The 21146-nt window shown below is 36.1% G+C and overlaps 1 protein-coding gene across 1 annotated transcript in view; it reads left to right on the top strand.

The window, feature by feature from the left end:
* LRRC2 (leucine rich repeat containing 2) overlaps positions 1–17978 on the top strand; it is a 52971-nt gene extending 34993 nt beyond the window's left edge. Inside the window, exons 5-8 of the mRNA XM_057426467.1 lie at positions 11989–12134; positions 13943–14098; positions 15959–16095; positions 17352–17978. Coding sequence (XP_057282450.1) covers positions 11989–12134; positions 13943–14098; positions 15959–16095; positions 17352–17401 — 489 coding nt within the window. The 3' untranslated portion in view covers positions 17402–17978. The remainder of the gene's footprint in view (positions 1–11988; positions 12135–13942; positions 14099–15958; positions 16096–17351) is intronic.
* The last annotated feature ends 3168 nt before the right edge of the window (positions 17979–21146 follow it).

Below are 21146 nucleotides of genomic sequence, written 5' to 3'. Positions count from 1 at the left end.
ACTGAAATAATAGGTGTCTGAGGTTTGAATCTCAGATGGACAAAGGTGATAGTCACTGACAGGTAACTAATGAATTAAAATATTGAATTAGTCTGGAAATTCTAAAAAAAGGAAAACAGAAAGACACTGTGAAGTGTTACAGTCAGCTAATCTTGGCTAATAGCAAAAATGCCTACCCAGCTGCTCACTTCTTCCCCCTCTTCAGCATGACATCAGGAGAAAATAGGATATGAAAGCTCATGGGTCAAGTTTGTTTACCATTTAATGTTGTGACCAAGAGAGATTGTACTTGGTGAAGGTTAATTTAATATTTGCCAATATGTATGTAGGTAGTGAGAAACAAAGACATTAAAACATATTTTTCTCGCCCTCTCAATGTCACTCATTCTGATTCCCCTCCCAGACCTGAGCAGTGCAAGGGGGTGGGGGGATTTATAGCTAGTGTACAGTGGTTTTGTGCTGCTTCTCCTTCCTCCTCACGCTTTTTGTCTCCTTCAGTGTGGGCTGCCCATGGGCTGCACTTTCTTCAGGAATATCGATCTGCAGCAGCTGTGGGTCTTCCACGAGCTCTGGTGTGGAGATCCTCACCATGGAGCACCTCCTCCAGCTCTGACCTTAATATTCCCTCTATTCGCTCTCATTTTTATTCTCTCTCCCTTTCGTTGCCTTTTTTTCCCTTTCTATAAAGATATTTTTAGAGTGGCATCACGTGCTTAGCTGCGGAGATCAGGTGTGTTCTGTTGGGAGTCCACTGAAGTCAGCTTGAACTGTCTGTGTTCAGCTTGGGGCAGCCCCTGGTGTCTTCCCAGTCAGACTACCATTTCAGCCCTCATACTGCCAGCATCTTGCTATGGGCATCCAATACAAGTATTTATGACCCCAGGTTAGAATGATTAGATCAAATATTACCTAATGCAATTGTGGCTAACACAATCCAGTGGAATGTTCATATGGATTGGTCATCATTGTCTTCTGTGGTATGAGTACTGGGAACTGGGGACTGTAAGTGAGCAAGGATGTGCAGGCTGTGATCTGGTAGGTGAATGGGATCCCTTTACAACATTAAGAAAAGTTGGCAACCTACACACAAAATAAGATAGAAGCTCCTGTTTATCACCTTTTAGAAAGATCAATTTTTATTTGACTTTCAAATCCTTAAAAGTTTCTTCTGGGAAAGCTACAGAAATACATGAGAATAGCAACAGCATTCTCTAATGTTAAACTTACCCAAAAGAAATAAAGGCAAACTTCAGCCCAGCTGAGGTGATCAAAATCTAATTTTACCTTGGTTTTATACACCGAATAATGGCCAAAGAGATACTGATAACATATATGAAAATGGATTCAAAGAGATTGATAACATGCCTTTAATTCAGTCAAGAATTTTTCTCAGACCCATTAAAGTTTATGAGATCATCAGAACTCAGAGACTGAATTACATCTTCAGTAATCAGTCTCCCTTTTCCTTTTCTATCCATTTTCTTTATGACAAGGGCAAAAATTAGAGCAGTCTTGAAGCTTTTAGTCCATTTGATCATTAAGTTGTTTGCTTTCCTAGGAAAAGAGTTCAGTTTTGGTTTTTGGGAATCATATTTTTGTTGTTATTTTTTGTGTGTTTTTTTTGTTTTGTTTTGTTTGTTTAATAGACACAAAATACTACATGATGAGCTATTTTAGGGGGAGAAATCTCAATAAGATAGATCATGACTGTAGTTGCTACCCAGAAGTGGTAGTGGGTGAACATAAGTTATTACACAAAACCATACAGTGTCACCAAACCCCATTTTGAATTGAAGTCCTTAATTTGTGAAGTCAGCTACCATATATGTGTATAAATTTTTAATGGCATATCAGTTGTTTCTGTGCCTGAATTTGTCAAGTCAGCCACATAAGAAATTCACAGACTGTTATGACGTCTGTTAAGTCTGTTAATTTGTTTTGTAAACAGGGAAACTTCAGGACAGACAAGATGTTAAGCTTGTTCTCCTACTGTTTTTCAGGTAAACTACAGTTGTTAAGGAGGTTTCCAGCACATATACTGACTATACTTCTTGCCTTTTTAATCTACCAATTTAATTCTTCAATGCAGGCTTTTTAGGTTGAGGTATGCTATGACTGAGATGCTCTAGCATAACTGAAATCTTGTGTATCTTCATTCTCTGTTAATAGATTCAATATCTGGTACTGATACATTCACCTTTTTCACGGTCTGGAGTAAAAAACCCCACCCCAAACCGTAGCATTCTGCTTGGCCTAATGCAGCCTATGAATTGGCTGTATCAGCCTACTAGGAACATGTATGTCCAGTACCCAGACTTTTGCAGTATTTCTATTTGGGTGTGCTGTGAAACCATGCTTTGAGTAACATGCCTCATGCAATAGCCTCAGGAGCCAAGCACACTGCTCACTTGTCTGCTTCTTGTAAAAAGCTCTTTCCCTGTTTTCAGAGGCCACTTCTAACACTCTGTAAATTATCTCACTGAATCTTAAAATGAGATAATCTATGCTCCGTTAAGAAAATGGAGAGTGTGTGTTATCATCTTTTACTTGCACAAGGCTTAAGATTTCATACCATTCCATACTATGCCTAAGGAAGAGCAAGCTGGTTCAGTGTTTTTTTCCCAATTTATTTTTCTCTCTTCTTCTGTTTGGTGTCTAATATTTTGTATTTTAAAGCCTTCTGTTTAACTTCAGTATTAGATTAGTGTTAGTTGCAAAGTCCTTTGGAAGAAAGGGTTTATGGATCTGCAGTTCAATTAAAATTTATTTTGGCCATATTTATAAATTAGGAATGCCTTTGGACATGAGTGGAAATATAAACTGAAATCAAATGTAAATGTTAGAAAAGGCAGCCTTGAATATTTGCAGGGATGGGGCATCTACCACCTGTCTGGGAAACCTGTTCCAGTGTTTCACCACACAGGTCATAAAAATTTTCTTCTTTATACCTAGTTTGAATCTATGCTCTTTTAAAAAGTTTAGAAACATCACCTCTTGACCTGTCACTACTGGCCCTACTAAAAACTCTATCCCCATTTTCTTTATAAGCTCCTTTTAAGTATTAAAAAGTCACAATAAGGTCTCTCTGGAGCCTTCTTTTCTCCAGGCTAAACAACCCCAAGTATCTCAGCCTGTCTTCATAGATGAGGTGTTTCATCCCTCTGGTCATTTTTGCAGCCCTCTTCTGGACCTGCTCCAACAGGTCCATTTTTTTCCTGAGCTGAATGCAGTACTGCAGGTGGGATCTCACCGAAGCAGAGCAGAGGGGCAGAATCACCTGCCTTGATCTGTTAGCCACAACAATTTTGGTGCGGCCCAACACAGAGTAGTTTTCTGGGCTACAAGTGCACACTGCTGGCTCACGTTCAGTAACCCCAAGTCCTTCTTCTCAAGGCTCTTCTCAATCTTTCATCCGCCAGTCTGCATTGTTCTCAGACTGAAGCCAAAACACAGCACTGCACCAGGTACTGGGAAGAAAATTAACACTATCCCAGCTGAAACCAGGACAATGCATTCTGGGTGGTTATAATTAGCTGTCTCTTGCAACTTTCAACAATGCTAACATGTGAGACCCTAAAAAAAAAGCTGACGTGATTGGAGATTCAGTAAACACTAACATTAGTCACCTAAGGTTTTCAAATACAACAGTATCCAGAACAGACACAAATTACTTTTCATACTTTAATACGATTTCAAAAGATATCTTAAATGAGGTTTAACAGCTGGAAAGTTTTTGGTCTCTTTTGGTCTGGTTCTGTTTCTCTGAGAAGTCCTATTCAGCAAAGCAAAACATTTAGCAGGAAGAGCAGAGGTACAAACTCAATGCACGTGTGGGAAGGTTTCAGATAAGTTCCCACTGGGCAGAGAAGAGAACAAATACATAGCGCTATCACATTTGCATATTTTAATATAAAAAAAATGTCTCTGGTACCCACATACAATGGATTGATGATAGTCAAAAGGGAGTTGGAGGTAAAGGGAGAAAAAAGCACATTATTTGTTATTCCATAAAGTGCAGCTAATGAGTGGTATTATTTATTCTCTAAGAATAAAGTTGGAAAGTCTAACTAAAGTTAATGCATTTAATTTATTACTGAATATATTCCTATCAGTTGTTAACTAACTGTATGTAGTTAAATGATTTATTAACTCTTCATAGCTGTTAATAATGCTTGGTGAATCTGACTTTTATTTTCATTCATCATCACTGATCAATGGGAAAGGCATAAAGACAGGAGCCAGCCCTAACAGTTGAAAGCAGATATGTTTGTATTTTTTGTCTCATATAGGACTCAGTCAGGTAAGATCTCCACCCTACTAGTTCTGGGCAGAAAACTGTAGAATTTTACCAAACATGAAGTGGAAGTAATGCTGAAGAAGCAAGGGAATTCAGTGGAGGATATGGGCCAGTGTTTTTTGCTTTTTTTTTATTGAAGGGATGCCAGCTCACAAGCCTTGGCCTCTGTCATGCTTGGGAACTGCAGGGCAAATCACAATGAGTTTCAGGTAAAGAAATTAACGGCTAGATAACTCAGAATGAATATGAAAAAAACACCCGTCTCTTCACCTGCTGTTTAGATAATCCATCTAATTCGTTATTGTAGCTTGTTGTAGAGCTGATTATTGCTGATTTTAGAAGGATGAGTAATTTTACAAGCAATAAAAACGCAAGCCACCATCATTATGGTAAGGTTAAAATAACTTTATGCATTACGGTGTAAACACAGTTTTGCAGGAGTAAGATTTCCTAGATCTCTCTAATCTTCTAATTCAGAAAATTCATGCTGATATTAGTATCTCTTCCTATCTATTTTTAATTAACATATGTTTTGTTTGCTTTGCTATCACCTGTGTTACCCTAGCAACATGAGCCAGTTGCTTTCTGGTCTAACCTGAAGTGATACTGTTAATCCTCATCTGCTAAATTCCTGGACCCAATGCACCATGAATTTATCATTTCTTGTTCAGCTGTCTGAATCTTTACAGTCTTTCCTAATTTTGATTTAGGTCTTTCAGAACTGCTGCAAATAAAAAAAAAGTTAATAAAAATAACAAACTGTTTCCATTATGTAATAACTGTCACTCACTTCTGCATCTCATCTGTTGTATTCTTCCTTGAAAAAAAGTGACAAGAAGTATGGTACTTTGAATGTAGGTGTACAATTGTTTCATTCAGTGGCAAGTAATTTGGGCATTAATTATTATATATCACATTACATATTCAGTTATTTATTTGCTTTTTTGACCACTATTGCATATTGAACACAGGAGTTTCACTGAGTTACATGCTGTTATTTTTTCATCTTTCCATCTTTCCCAGGTTACAGTCAGTTTAAGAAATGTGTGTAGTTTACTGTTCTTATATTAGCTTGTACTTCCCCATATTAGATTTTATTTGTAATTGTAAAACTCTTGACAGCTTTAGATGCATGCTGTCCATAATAAATGTTATTCCTTCTAAGTATTTGTTCAGTAGGAGTAGTTTCCTTTGTTATATTTATGTTTTTATGCACCCAAAACATTACATAGGTGCTTGTAAATTGCCATGTTCACAGAAAATATTACCTGGCATTGCACATGCCAAGTGCAAGGTCCTACACTTGGGTCAGAGCAATCCCAGGCACAGCTACAGGTTGGGCAGAGGGGAGATTCAGAGCAGCCCTGCGGAGAAGTACTTGAGAGAGTTGGTTGATGAGAAAATGAACATGAGCCAGCTTCAGTGTGCGCTCACAGCCCAAAAAGCCAACCGTATCCTGGGCTGCATGAAAAGGAGTGTGACCAGCGGTCAAAGGAGGTGATCCTGCCCCTCTACTCTGCTCTCGTGAGACATCACCTGGAGTACTGTGTGCAATTCTGGTGTCCTCAACATAAAAAGGACATGGAACTGTTGGAACAAGCCCAGAGGAGGGCCATGAGGATGATCAGGGGACTGGAGCACCTCCCGTATGAAGACAGGATGAGAAAGATGGGGCTGTTCAGCCTGGAGAAGAGAAGGCTGCGTGGAGACCTCCTAGCAGCCTTCCAGTATCTGAAGGGGGGCTATAGGGATGCTGGGGAAGGACTCTTCATTAGGGACTGTAGTGGTTAAAACTTAAACAGGGGAAGTTTAGATTGGATATAAGGAAGAAGTTCTTTACTGTGAGGGTGGTGAGGCACTGGAATAGGTTGCCCAAGGAAGCTGGGAATGCTCCATCCCTGGTGGTGTTCAAGGCCAGGTTGGACAGAGCCTTGGGTGACATGGTTTACTGTGAGGTGTCCCTGCCCGTGGCAGGGGGGTTGGAGCTAGATGATCTTAAGGTCCTTTCCAGCCCTAAGTATTCTATGATTCTGTGTTATACACAAGTATGCATGAGTTTTTTGTTGTTTAGTATTAAAAAATTTCTGGGGGAATGTATGTCTCCAGCAGCAATTTGTAGCTAACCAAAGCTAAGTTGCTTAGACACAATCTGAAGGGAACTGGGCAGTAAAACACTTGTTTAGATGAAAAAGTGTATAATGTATCTGAGCTTATACTACTTCAGTACTGTGCAACTTGATTCTAAACAATTTATCTTCTGAGTAACTATACTGGGACAGGCCAGATGACTGATTTTGTTAGACATCTTTTCTTTCTTGTGTAAGAGGCACAGAATAATATTTAGTAATCCAAGAAGTGTTATGGACTGACCCTTCAGTTGTATTTGTGCCTACCTCTTCCTGAGTTTCTCTGAGTTGATGAAAGAGTTCCTGACATAATTTAGAGCAAGAAGCTTGCCTAAAATACAGGAGCATCTTGGCTACACTGGGGACCTATTCAGATATTTTCTATGTGCACAATTTTTTTTCTTTTAAAGACCATTTCAACAATGATTCATTAGTTTATAAGTTAAAAAAAAACAAACAAAAAGAATGAACTGAGGCTTTAGAGAATTCTGGTAAAAACCATGTTCTCATCCATGGGGCAGCAATAAACGTCATGTGGTTAGGTGGTATTACTGGAAGGCTGCCAAATGTCCAGTGCCTGTGTCAGATCTGTATGAAGGAAATTCTTCTTGTCCTGAAAGCCCAGCGTATGTTTAAATCATAATAAAGGTGGCATCATTTGAATAGTACTGCTTCAATTGCTGTTGCATCTCAAAGCAGAAATGAAAGAAAAAAAGATTTTGGCTTTGTCTCTGTTCTGTTGTGAAAGTGAGTAGTTTTGGTCATCTTGTTCTGAAGGAACAAAATATATGTTAAAAGGGTTTTTTGACATATTTAAAGGATACTTCCTATCCAAATATTCTGTAGAGGTCAGTTAATGCCTTTATGCTACTGACATTGCTGCTGTTTCTTTTCTAATGGCTTCAATTAAAACATATGGAGAGTATGCATGCCAAGTGAACTACTGAATCCATTTGAGTTGATGAGAAACCTTTAATTGACTTCTGGTAGGGACCAGTTTTTCCTTTCTAAGGTGTGTCCTTAATTTAGAAGTTTTGTAAACTTGAAGAAGATATGACTTTATGATAGCAAAATGCAGTAATATATGCAGACTGTGTGTAGCTCCAGCAGCAATACTATGAAAATTTAATGTTACTAATCATCACAAATTCTTTTTTTTTTTTTTTTTTTGAGGCAGCAGGCTTGTTTTGGCCTCGGTCCAGAAAATCAGTAATTTGGTACTTAATTTCATGCATATGACTCATCTAGTGGCTTGGAACAACTCTTAAACACTAGTGGCTTGGAACAACTCTTAAACACATGATCCACATTCTTTGGGATTTTAACTGTATGAAAATAGTCCTGCTCTTACTGCTATCTGGTTCTTCAATGACCTATGAATAATGAATACTTGATATTTTTGTGAGTACTGCATATGCAGCCAGTGTTCTCATTCTTAGCAGACATGATGAAAGGTTTGTGTATCAAAAAACCTGCTTAAATAAAAAGCAAAGTCTCTGCTGACTTTTTATTCTTACATCACCATAGCTATAATTACCTTATTAGACTTTAAACAGTAGGTGTTTAAATGATGATAATGCTCCAGTGATGAAGGGGATAATGTTAAACTTTAGCATCAGAAAAACAGTGTGTATTTGTGGATTAACTCTGCAAAAGATTTAGGATTTTAGCATTACAAAATCAGAATAATTCTGTTTGGGTGAACACTGGCTTTTACATATGTTTCTTGTATTTAGCTTATTTAGTACCAAAAGAAGTGTTATTTGAAGTTATGCTTTTTTACGCTTCAGAGGGTTTTGTGAATAAGTGCACTGTTATTAAGGGTTGGAGTTGACTGTTAAGTACCTTGGCCTCCTCAAGTTTAAGAGCCCAGTCTGGAAGTCTCATAGAGGACTAGAATGCAAGTATACATGTAGGTCTTCACGAAACATATCTTCTGCCTCTAAAGATGCTCTTATACTATTTCTTTAATTGTGACTTTACTCCAGGAGTGTCAATGAGATTATAGAATAGGTTATACTTACAGCTTCGTGAAAGAAAAGCTAGGGATTTGGTTTGAATGCATGAGATATATGTGGGCAAGTGAGCAGTTAACACTTAGTGTGCTCCTTTGCTATATATACTGTAATGCTTTCAGCAAGCTAATGACATGCTGAGTACCACTCTATTTGATTTGGGAGACAACATATTCGGAAATGTGATCTTACTGTGATATAAATTTTCTTTGAATTCATTGAGTCTGGAATTTGTGGGCACAAGCACATTTGTAATGTATTGATAGACATTTCCTGGTTAAGCCTTTGTATGACTTGTCGTACATTAACTTTGATGGGATGCTGTTTCTGTCACAGAATGTAACAAAAAAATACAGTATTTTTGTTGTAAATCTTGATGTGACTTTACACCTTTTCATTTGTCGGTGTTAAGTAGTAGGTAACACATGATAAACTTGCATGCAACTTTATCAGTAAAACCCTTTCATGTCAAAAAGCAGAACAAAAATAAAAACACACCCATAAATGACATAACTTGTTCAGCCCAGGACATGGTCTCCTTTTCTTTCAACTGAAGGCTTAGCTGTTAGATGGAAAGGGAAGCAGTGGAGTTCCACAAGGTTATCTGGATTATTTCTGTGAACAAAATTATTAAGATAAGCAAAATGGGGATATTTGTCAAATACAAATGGCAAGAGTGATTAAACATAAGAATGACAAGTCCAGGTAGCTGCAGTATTAAATATAGCTATTTTTTAAAATGGCGCTTCCATAAAAGCTATATACTGATTGATTCAAAGTCACATAATAGAACGAAATAGCAAAAATCAACATAAAAAAAATTGTAATGTAAAAATGATAAGGGAGCCATGTTTGTTTGAAAACTAAACATTATAAAAGGTGCAAAAATGCAGCAGTCCTTCAAGAAGATATAAAATACAAAGGGTTTTCTTTAGAAAATATAACACATAGCTGCCGTATTTTCCAATCATTTTATATCATAGGTGTTTGTTGTTGGCTTATCAGAGACAGATTAAATAAAAACTCCATTAAGTTTCGACATACTATGGACAGGTTTTGTTAAATATTACCCTAAAATTAAAAATACTAAGGCCTTGCAGCTTATACAGTATAATCATGGCTTCATATATTCTGCTGCATGTTGAACCAAACTTTCTAACAAAGGAGTCCATGGCCTTATATTTTGTTACATTTTACAGGAGTACAAACTCATGAAAAATTAAGGTTTCCATCTAGTCGAGCGTTAAACCAATCTGCCATCAATACTAGATGAAAAATATCAGAAAAATATCTGTTCATAAAAATACTATTGCTATATTAATGTTACTTTTAATTTTTAATGCAATAAAGCACTTTCAGGAAAACATATAAAACTATCTTCTGCCGTTGAAGAAATATCATTTTACCACCTAATGTTACTACATTGAGCATGACAGGGACGGCATGTGAAAGCAATGTGTTTAGGAATCTGTGTGAAGAGTGATGTGAGTTGATTTTAAAGTAATTTGCCACTTTGTGTTTAGGAACTGTGGCTTTCCTTCTCTGGGAATGGTTTCAGAACACTTTGGGTGGAATTTAAATCTGTGGGACATTGTTTTATATCTGTGCCTGCTAAATTCCTTCTGGGGAGAGCAAATTGTTCTAAGTGCAGAGAAGCCTGAAATATCTGCTTGGGATTTGGAATTGTGACAAAATCTGAAAACACAAAGTGAATGCAGTGTAAAGGTAGTGCTAATTATATTCTCCATTCTCTCATTGCTACAATCGAGAAGTGTCACTCTTGTTTAAATTGAGGTTCTGTTTTGTTGGAAAAAAGATTGAGTTTCTGCAAAATTTACAGTGTGAGTGGGTAGTCATTGCTGGTAGTCAGTCCTCAAAACAACAGAATAATTTTGAAGTGAGATGTGTCAGGAAAAGATGTGTGCTTGCCTGCTCTGAATCAGGAGGGAAGCATTTCCATGGTAATGCCTCACCAAGACTGTTCTAATACAGTGGTGGGCAGATTTTGAAATTATATCTTTGACTTGAGAAACTCTGAACATCTACCCTGTTTTTGAAAGGTAAATTTAATTGTCTAGTCAATTGTGATATGATAACTTCAGTACATGTCCTTGGAAAGATTTCCCCAAATTTTAAGGTTACACAGCAATATGAGGTTGTATCTAGAAAAAACAAAACAGAAAACAAAACAAAAAGCTCAACCAAACAGAAAACAAAACAAAAAGCTCAACCAAACAGAAAACCTCACACTCCACAAGCAAACAAACAAACAACAAAAAGAAAAACCACTGCCAAAAAATCCCAAACCAAACTGGCTCTGACATAGCACCAAGCTGTGAATATGAGCATCTTAAATGGCAGAGGTCAAATTAAGATAAAAGTCTGTCAATACTGCAGTAAGAATTTTATCCATAAAATAGAACAAAACATAAGTAGATTCTTATTAAATAATAATAATAATAATAATAATAATAATAATAATAAATCCCTCTCAAGGATTCAGAATGTATTTTATTGCTTTCTACTTCTTTAATTCTTATGCTGTTGTTTGAATTTTGCTTGCTTTGGAAGTAGAAAATATATTTGGTTTGGGGTTTTTGGCTGCTAAAAATTTTCTACACTCTAAGAAACCTTCAGGCAAAGACCAATGAAATTCTTTTGATACTTTCTCTTTTGTAGCAGGATCTATAGGGCTAGATTGGGATGGTGACATATGATTAGGGGCTCAGCTACATAATTTCCATTCTAAAGTACTTTTTTTTCATTAACATTTATACTCCTTTGACTTTCACTTTAGCTAGATGCATGGTTTTATGAACACTGATAATTTGAATAATAGATTCACTACACAGAGAGGTTTATTTAACACATTTATTTCTTTAACAGGTATATTTTACATTTGTACTTAACCTTCATTGTGGTAAAGGTTTATTATTTAAAAAGGTAATTAGTTTGAAAAGCATAAAATAAAAAGCTCTAGTGCACCTTATTTAGTTTGCAGTATGGATGATGTATTTTTAAAGATCTTTGAAAAATATTTGACTAAATTTTCTGTTTGCTTAAATTGACAGTTTAATTTCCTAAGGGTCTCCTAGCAATACACTCTCAGTGCATAACAGAGTTATAACAAAGGAAATTATGTGGGTTTTGTGAGAGTTATAAAGTCTCTGATTTTGTGAATGGAAACTTTTCCTCTAACAATAATCAAAACTGTATTCTGTCACTTCAGAGCTTACTTCATATGCAAGCTAGGAAAGAACCCAGTCATTATTTAGATCCAGCCTTAGTGTCATCTGAAACTTCATTTGATACCATGACGGTGTTAGAAAGGTGATGAACATTTCAGGAGATGATAGTTATTTCTGAAATGTTTTTTTTTTTTTTGGTATAAAATGATGATTAAGAGATAAGACTGGCAAAAAGTTGAATAAAAATAATCATGCAATTCTTATTTTTCAAAGTGCTTTGAGAAAAACAGGAACTTTTGATAAATAAAATGTTTTCTGTACTTTGGAAAATATAACTAAAATAAAGTTCCACTTCTTTCTAGCTAAGTAACCTGAAACAAGTCACAGTTGTGGACGTGTCAGCAAACAAGTTCCATTCTATTCCAATTTGTGTACTTCGTATGTCTAATTTGCAGTGGTTGGATATTAGCAGCAACAACCTGAAAGACCTCCCAGAAGACATAGACAGGTAGTTTATGTTTTTAATTTATTGGCAGGCTTGTGAACTCTAAAGCAAATCTAGAAAGTAACAAGCTTCTAAGGGACAGCATTAATGAAAAATTACATGAGAAAATCTCACTTGGAAATGCATCATACAGTTTTGCATGTAAGCTTTACCATTATTATTGATGGAATAGGTCAGATAACAGAAACTACATTTTCTAGCTCATTAATGGCAGATTGCACAGTCAGTGCCTTTGCTTTTCAGTTAACTAGTTAGATTTTCTGCTGCATTCATGACAGCATTGTTCTTTAGGAAGTTCATGGGGCATACTGTCTCAGTTCCAGCAAAGGGGACTCACCATATGGAGTTGGCAGCAGTATCACTCTGGAGGGGAAATAGGGTGGAGGGAAAGATGAACTAAAGCATATTTAAAGAACCTGGTAAAATTTGTCAGTAAAGCAGGAAAATATTAGTAAGCTTGAAAAACCCACTGACAATTTTCCCCTCCTACTCTGGAGTATATATTCATGTGTACACATATACTTGTATTCTCAAATTAGAGATCTACTGGAGATATTTTTTAAAAAATCACGCTAATCCCCTTAATGGGATTTACTAGTCTGAGAAAGCACTTATTCCTGGGCCTATTTATTCACTCTGGAGTCCTGCTGTAATCTGGTTTACAGAACGTTACATAACCATACGTAAAGAAACTACCAATTAACAAGAGTTTATATTAAAAAAAATTGCATTATTTGTTGAGTTGGGAATAGAGATCCTTGAAGCAGAAGAAACTTCACACAAAATTTATTCAACCTTAACTTTTTCAAACCCCTTGTTGCTGGTCAAAAAGACTTTTCTGGGGCATTGTGTAATCACAGATTTCTCTGACAGCAGGGGCTGAAAACTTTTGTATTAGTAATTCAGATGCTCTAGCAACAACAGTATACAACTGCCATTTTTTTTCCAGATCTGAACTGAGATTTGATTAATTTGAAAGCGCTTCTAATAAGATTTTTATTTTATGGAAGGATACTCACTAAATTTAAGGGACATTTCCCTCCTGTAATCCATCTATATTCCTCTGTCTCCAAAATGCTCCTTTTCTACATTTCATCTTCTCTGTTTTTCTACAATGGTGTTTAAGGAATGGGCTTTTCCTGTCAATCAGACAAACTTGTTTCATCAGTTTGCTATCTTCTATCTACTCCAAGGAATAAATGCTCAGTCACAAATTACTACTGCATTAGGAAAAGAGCTAGGGTAAGTAAAGAAAACCAAGCTAAACATGTTCCTTTACAAAACGCTGTCATTAAATTGATTTCAATGGGAAAACTTGCAAGAGCCATATGACCAGGAGCTGGTCTTTCTCTTGCTCCCTTCAGTATTAATTACTAGTGAAAAACAATTGATGGGAATATACTGCCTAGCACGAACGTATCTAGTTCATAGAATCCAGCATACGGGCAAAGGTGTGAGCTGCTGACCCATATTTTTCATCACTTCCAGGATACACATAGTGAGCCTTTATATCATATTCTGTCAACATGTGTATGAAAGCACAATAATTTTTGTAATCTTTTATCTGGGGAATGCTTCTGAGTACTTTTCAGAGGTATGCTATTAATATCTATGATATTGAACCATGACTGGAAATTTCCACTAAAGTTAGTTGGTGACAGTTTGTGGAAGTGTGGTATAAATAATTTTTGAGAAGCAAAAGATGGTGCATGTTCTTCTTTTGTACATGATTAATTCTGTGTTGCTATCTTGGATAAATATTCCTGTCTGAAATAAATATTTTATTATCTTCATCTTTCACATTTTTACAGGTTAGATCAACTTCAGACACTTCTCCTGCAGAAGAACAAGTTGACTTATCTTCCACGAGCTCTTGTCAATATGCCAAAGCTCAGTTTGCTAGTTGTCAGTGGTGATGACCTGGTTGAGATACCCACCGCTGTCTGTGAGTCAACCACAGGTTTAAAGTAAGTAAAAGAGAGAAAGTATGTTCTTTATAACATAAAGTAGGTGCACTCAGCAGAAATATTTTCACAGGCATCAGTTTCTACCACACCTGGTGGTCAAATTAGGACTCAATTTATATCAGAGCCATTAAAGAGGCACTAGAAAGCTTGGAAAATGCAGAGGAACAGCAGTTTTCTGATTTTCATTTGCCACTTCCCCACACTGTGCATCTGTATGCCTAAACTGCTATTCCTGTGTAGACATGGTTGTAGTAGCTCTAACTCTGGAGTCTCATAATCATGTGCCAGAGCAGGACCAGGAAACTGGCAGTTTGCTGTTGATAAGCTTAGTCCTGTCAAAAGTATGCTTCTGTGAGTTAAAAGTCTAAATAGTGTCATGTGAGTTTAGTAGGTCATATACTCTGTTGCGAAGCAGCACCTTGTTGCTGCATGCAGATTAAGTCTAAAAGGCCTTTTAGTCTGCAGTTACAATGATCTTGCATTTCTACAGCCGATGCTCAGGCCTTTGATTATGATACCGTTTGAGACTCCATATTGGGTCTGACTGGGATGGAGTTAACTTTTGCCATAGTAGTCCTCATAGTGCTGTATTTATATTTGTAGCTAGAATGGTGGTGAGACACCGAGGTTTTTTGCTACTGTTGACCAGGGCTCCCACATCAAGGCTGCCTCTTCAAACCCCCCTCACAAAGGCCAGAGGGCTGAGGATGAGCAAGAGGTTGTGAGGGGACACAGCTGGGACAGCTGACTCAAACTGGCCAAACGGATATTCCATACTGTATGGTGTCATGCTCAGCAATAAAATCAAGAGAAAGCTTTGGAAGGGCAAACAATTGATACGGAGAAAACTCCAGGAACAAAGGTTATATATATAAAACAAGGTTATTATATAGTGCTACCCATACTGAATGCCTGGTTCCCAGGAAAGGGCTGGACGTTGCCTGTTGATAAGTAGAGAATGCAGAGAATGATTTCTTTTTTTTTTTTTAATATTTAATATTTATTTTGCTTTGTTTTTCTTCTGTGTGTGGCTTTTGTTTTTCTACATTAAGCTGTCTTTATCTCAACCTATGACTTTTTCATCTTATATTCTCCCATATCCTGCTGTGGAGAGGGAGTGAGAGGGCTGCTTGGTGGGAACCTGGCAGCCAAGACCAACAGACCACAGACTCACAACAATTCATGAGATTTTGAAAAGCTGGATGATTTGTTGGACCATTTGTTCTTTAGAAAGTAACATTTCTTGGATTATGTGTTACTTCTTGAGTGGGAAAAACATCAGAGATTTTCAGAATGTTATAGACTTAATTTGCATGTTATTTTAGATGTGAATGTAACCATCTAGTTTCTCATCTGCAATGTGTAACTTTAGGAAATTTGCAAATATGACAAAATGCATATCCAGTCATGCGTTGTAAAACAGAATGAACATAACAACTACCAAAAAATAGAGATACATATTGTCAGTGAAGTAATACTGGCAAAATTCCAGACTACAGGCAGTTATTAAGGATTTTGCAGTGCTTGGTAACAGTTGTGAAATTATCCTGTAGTCTGTCATACGTTTAATAATAAAGAAATATATTTCTTAAGGCAAAGAATGATTTATGTAGATAAGAAAAAAAAAAGAGAGCTAAATCTCATAAATTTTATATGGAAAGTGGAGTATAGAGAATGTGTTATTTGAAATTTTTACTTCTGCAAATAAGTGGATCCTAATGATTCCACAATGCAAAAACTGAGCAAATGTTCCTTACGTTTCTCTTTCTGGCTGTAGAAGCAACTTCTAAAATGTCATTCATGCAGGCCAGTGAAGTTCAGAAGCCTGATGCATACATTCTTTCGTTAATCTCTCTCTAGATTTGTAAGTCTCAAGGACAGCCCAGTTGAAACTATTGTATGTGAAGACACTGAAGAAATTGTAGAAAGTGAACGTGAACGGGAGCAATTCGAGAAAGAGTTTATGAAAGCATACATTGAAGACCTAAAAGAAAGGGGTATGTGTTAACTTGCAGTCAACTTCCTACTAGCTTGGATATAAATGCAGAAATACAACCGAAACATTAACTTTTAAGAGGACAAGCAATATATCCTTAAACTGTAATTGTCTGTTATGGTAAATAAGACTAAAAGTGAAAATGTCTAATGTGTTTTCTTTAAATTTTGGGCCCTGACTAAGACACCTGATATTGAACAAATGCATACAAAATTAATGGTGTGTTTGCACATGCATTAATTCAATGACTATGTATGCAACGATTATCCTTATTCTCCAGATTTGCTCACCTTACTGGGGATTAGCATTAGGAACTGAATTCCAGCAAAAAGTGCTTCTTCTCCTCAAAAAGAAACACAGTGTATACATAAAATACTCTTTGCATTTATAGAACATATTTTAATAATGAGATGTATAGAATGTACTTATTGTTTGACCACATTGTTTTTATTGCACATCACCTAAAAAATCTGTGTTACTTTAGTTTGCTGTTCTGTTTTAGACTTACTGTAATTAAGTAACTGGAAATATCTTTTTTTTTTCATTTAGTAAAACATGTTAGGAAACAAAGGGAAAATTTCCGTGAGCCAAAATACCATATAGAGTTTAAATCCCTTTGAGAGTTTGTGTGTGGAAATGGATTTTTGTGGAATGAATCCTATTGTATCTTTTCATTATTTGCATTTCATGAATTGGCATGTAGGTGGTCTATAGAGCAGTCCTACAAGACCTAGCAAAAAAGAAATGTAAAGGAATGTGGCTGCAGAATATTTTTCACATTCTGATACTGGACTTCCATTCTTTAATGTTCATAAACTGCACACTGGAGTATGCAAGCTGCCTACTTCTAAAATGACAGCCAAGCTTCCTGAAACCTTCATTTGATCCTGCCAGGGATAGGCCAGCTTTATACTCATTTGGGGTAAAGCAGCTCAGGGATAATAGATGTTTCTGCCTTCCTAGACAAAACTTATCTCCAAGCTTTAAGGTTGGATCACAAATCACTCTTGTATTTCCTGCTTCTGACCTCTTGTGCTACAGATTATGCCAATACCTGCCTTTAAAAAGCAGACTGGAGAAGGAATAGTTTCTGCATAATGTGAGCTAGCAGAATTTCTGAAAGATAGCAGAGAGATCACTTGTAGAGAACTTTTGAAATAAAACCAAACCTAGCTGTTTCTAGCTAAGGGCTCCATTTATTTGCGCTGGATTACATAGCTAAAGTCTGAGCTGTATTTCTTTTTTCTCTTTTCACAGATTCTGCTCCTTCCTACACTACAAAAGTATTATTCAGTCTTCAGCTCTGAAGAACAGAAATCTCTAAATCACAAGTGAACATCAGAATATTACTATCCATCGTAATAGAAAACACTGGAAATCACAGATGGCCAGAAGCACTTCAAAATCACCATGATTTTTTTTTATTTCTTACTATAGTTGCTCCCAGTAACTGCGGATAAAACAAAGAGCAGTAGAGCCTTCATAAGATGCTGTTTCACCTTTTAAATCAACAAATTTATTTTCTAGTCCACAGCAGCAGCCACTAATTTACATATAGACCTGATGAAAGTAAATATTCACTGTAATAAAATATACACAGGCATCGATACCCTCAGGTTGAATACACTATATGCTGTAGTTAAAGCAGTGGAACATGAATCACCATCTTAAAAAGAGATTTTCTTTTATAAGAGGTGAAGGATTAATTTAGAAAATGAATGTGAGCTGTTTTTTTCTTAAGTCCAAATAACTCACTTAGTGCTTTACAATATTTAAAGTGCAAACGCATATATAGTTGTTTGCATTTACTTTCTGTTCTTCAAGGAAATTGTCCTTCCTGGGATTTTCAGTTTAGATAAAATTCAACAACTTTATAAATAGAAACTGCAGCAATTCAGATGCTTTTTCCCAAGCATATTATAAGCTTTTAATCTGTTTTCAAATTCAAGTACCAACATGACTGAAACTGTGCAAAGCAGTCTTATAATATAGCAGTGTATAAAATAAGATTTTAAGGAGTAAGCAGTGTAAACAAATACTATCAGCAAAATGTTGCTAAAGTTCTCCTGCTAATGGTTTTGGGTTACAGGATTTCGTGGACATTATTGACATTTTCCAAGTTGTATAAGAATGAGTTTGCTGGATAAGAAGTTTTGTTGCTTTCTATTTACTAACCTGTTTATATATAACTACGCATGTATAGGTACATAGAGTCTCAGGAATCTAATTTTGCATTTTTTTTGTTTGTTTAATAAATTAAAACTTTTTGATCTAAAAAGACTTGGAACTTTGAGTATTAAGACTCAAATTAAACTCAAATTTGAAAATGTAAATAGTCCTAAACTTATGAGTGTAGTTAGGGGAAATTATGTTTACATCTTGCTTTTTTTCTTATAGAAAGCTATGTCCAGTTTTGTGCAGTAGTGTCATTTAAATCAGTCATATTTAAAAAGCAAAAGATGTGCTTCTTAAGACTTCTATATATACAAAAAAAAAATACTACTTTTGCTGTTTTCCTTCTTCTTTAACTTTTTAGCATTAATTCTTTTGAAAGAAAAGAATTTTTAAATACTAAGTGTGTTATTTATTCCCATCACAAACTTCTGTTGTTAGATTACTAACCAAAATTAAACTCTTTCAAGTTGGTCTTTCTTTAGGTGTTAATGCTGCTTTTAAGCAAGAGCTGAAGCAAAGAGAAAGTTTCAAAAAACTCCAAGTGGGCTTATAGAAATCAGTCTTTCTGAAACTACCCTACAAAACTTTTTTTCAGTGAAATTATAAAATTTGTTGATTAGGTATTAATATTGATGTAATAAACTTCCTTAAGACATCTGATTTGGCATTGCTTGAAATTCTGCTTCTAGAGTTCTATTGTAGTCTAGTATACCTGAAAATCAGAAACGAAAATCACAGCTGCAGTGTTTATAGAATTTTGATGTCCACTATGGGAGCTGTAACTTTTAAGAAAAAACAGCGGTGTAAATGGAATTACCAAAACAAAGATTCTGCTGTCAGAATTTTTGAATAAAACTACAGAGTAATTTTGCATGGAAGTGACCTTCGAAGAACAACTGGCTCAATCCCTCTGCCACAGGTGGGGACATCTTTCATTAGATTAGATTTTTCAAAACCTTGTCCAGCCTGAACTTGAGTACGTCTCATGATGGGGTATCCACAACTTCCAGTGTCTCACCACACTTATTGCAAAGAACTTTTTCCTTATATCCAGTATAAATCTAAACCCTGTTTGAGTTTAAACTATTGTTGTGGTACAGGCCCTGGTAAAAGATCTTTCTCCCTCTTTCTTGTGAGCACCTTTTATATATTGAAGAGCTGCAATAAGGTCTCCTGTAGTCTTCTCCCACGTCTCAGCCTCTCTACATAGGAGAGGTGATTCAGCCCTCTGACCATTTTTGTGGCCCTCCTCTGGACCTGCGCTAACAGGTCCCCAGATCTGGATGCAACACTCAAGGTGATGATCTCATGAGATCAGAATAGAAGAGTCACTCCCTTTGACCTGCTGGCCAGGCTCCTTTTGATGTAGGGTATGATGGTCTTTCTGGGCTGCAAATGCACACTGCCAGCTCATGTCCAATTTTTCATTCACCTGTACCCTCAAACGCTTCCCTGCATGGCTAAGAGCTTTTATTCCTAGCATTTGTAGAACTTTACTTCCTAAAATCTTATAGACAGAAAGAAAGGATAGTTTTTGTCACAGAATTTGTCAAATACCTCTATTTAAGGGGAGAATGGTGTACATGAACAACTGTTTCCATTATGCCTAAGATATCCAGTGGGTAATGTCAGCTATAACTGAAAGTTCTAATTTCAGCATAACTGCATTTGAATTCTATTTCTGTGTCCTATACAGCAAAAATACTGCCAGAACATACTTATCTCATGCAGTTAATATAATTTTATTATCATCATCCATTGCAGTACAAAATCTGTGTGTCAAAAGACACCCCATTTTGAACCTGATCTAAACTGACTGGTTTTCTACCCGACTTGGTTTGCTAGTAATTTTACTTTAAACTATTATCTTTTACTAAAAAACTATGATTCTAGAGAATTCTGTTATTGGTATGTTGCATTCTTGCTTTTTCAATTTTTAAAAGTTTATCGTCTTATGAATGAAAGAAACTTTGTGTACTAAAGGCAATTTACATTATTCTCAAGCTTCTGAAGTCAGATACTTAGATACCTAAACAAAAGCAATGTGTATTTTTTTCTGAGCTGCAATATCAACGTGCGTGTGTACAGCATTCTTGTTGGCTGTGACTAGCTGCCAAATACTACACTTCCTAAAAGTCAATACTTTTTTTTTTGCTTCAAAAGTAGTTGCTATTCAAAAGCAGTAAAACTGGGAACAATTTCAATATGTGTTGTAGAACATTCAGTGGCTAAATGTGCATTGTTTTGGCCATGTTTTTAAATATAGCAAAGTACAAGCTTGGGAGATAAACTTCTAATGAAAGCAAATAACCTGAAATTTAATCAATGAGTACATAGGAATAACATAGTCTTTTAGCAGATATCAGTTTAAAAATACAGTGAAAACTGGACAATATATACTTTTTTTTTGCCTTGAACATTTACACACCATTGAGACTGTTTTACCTTGTTTATTTTCTGCAATGGAAGCACAGAGCAAAATGATAAACAGGGAATGGGCTTTTCTTGATGATGTGATTTGATTTTTGTAGTGGTCTTTGAAGGACTTCTGCACAGATTATCTCATGTTTCATAGAGGATGGGAAAAGATTGGAAACTAGGGTTTTCTCTGATTTTGAGGTTTCATTTGAACGAGATAATAAATAATAAATGAAACTGTATCTAAGCATAACACAGGTTATTTATCTTTTGGATAATCATTCTATATGTTCAGCAGTTCAAGAAAAGTCTCCTCTCTTTTCAGTAGTCGAATTTGCTACTTGGGTTGATTCTAGCTCTGACTATAGTCTGTCCTACAGCTTACTCTCTTCTTCACTTCATTGGTCCATTAACAGCTATGAGTGTTGCTTAGTATAAATAGGGGATCTACATGGTGTT

Source organism: Pezoporus wallicus, unplaced genomic scaffold (assembly GCF_028554395.1).
Source record: "Pezoporus wallicus isolate ANWC-B61680 ecotype Strahan unplaced genomic scaffold, APGP_CSIRO_Pwel_v1 contig_7162, whole genome shotgun sequence".
Taxonomy (NCBI): Eukaryota; Metazoa; Chordata; class Aves; order Psittaciformes; family Psittacidae; genus Pezoporus; species Pezoporus wallicus.
This window is presented reverse-complemented; position numbering and strand designations above follow the sequence as displayed.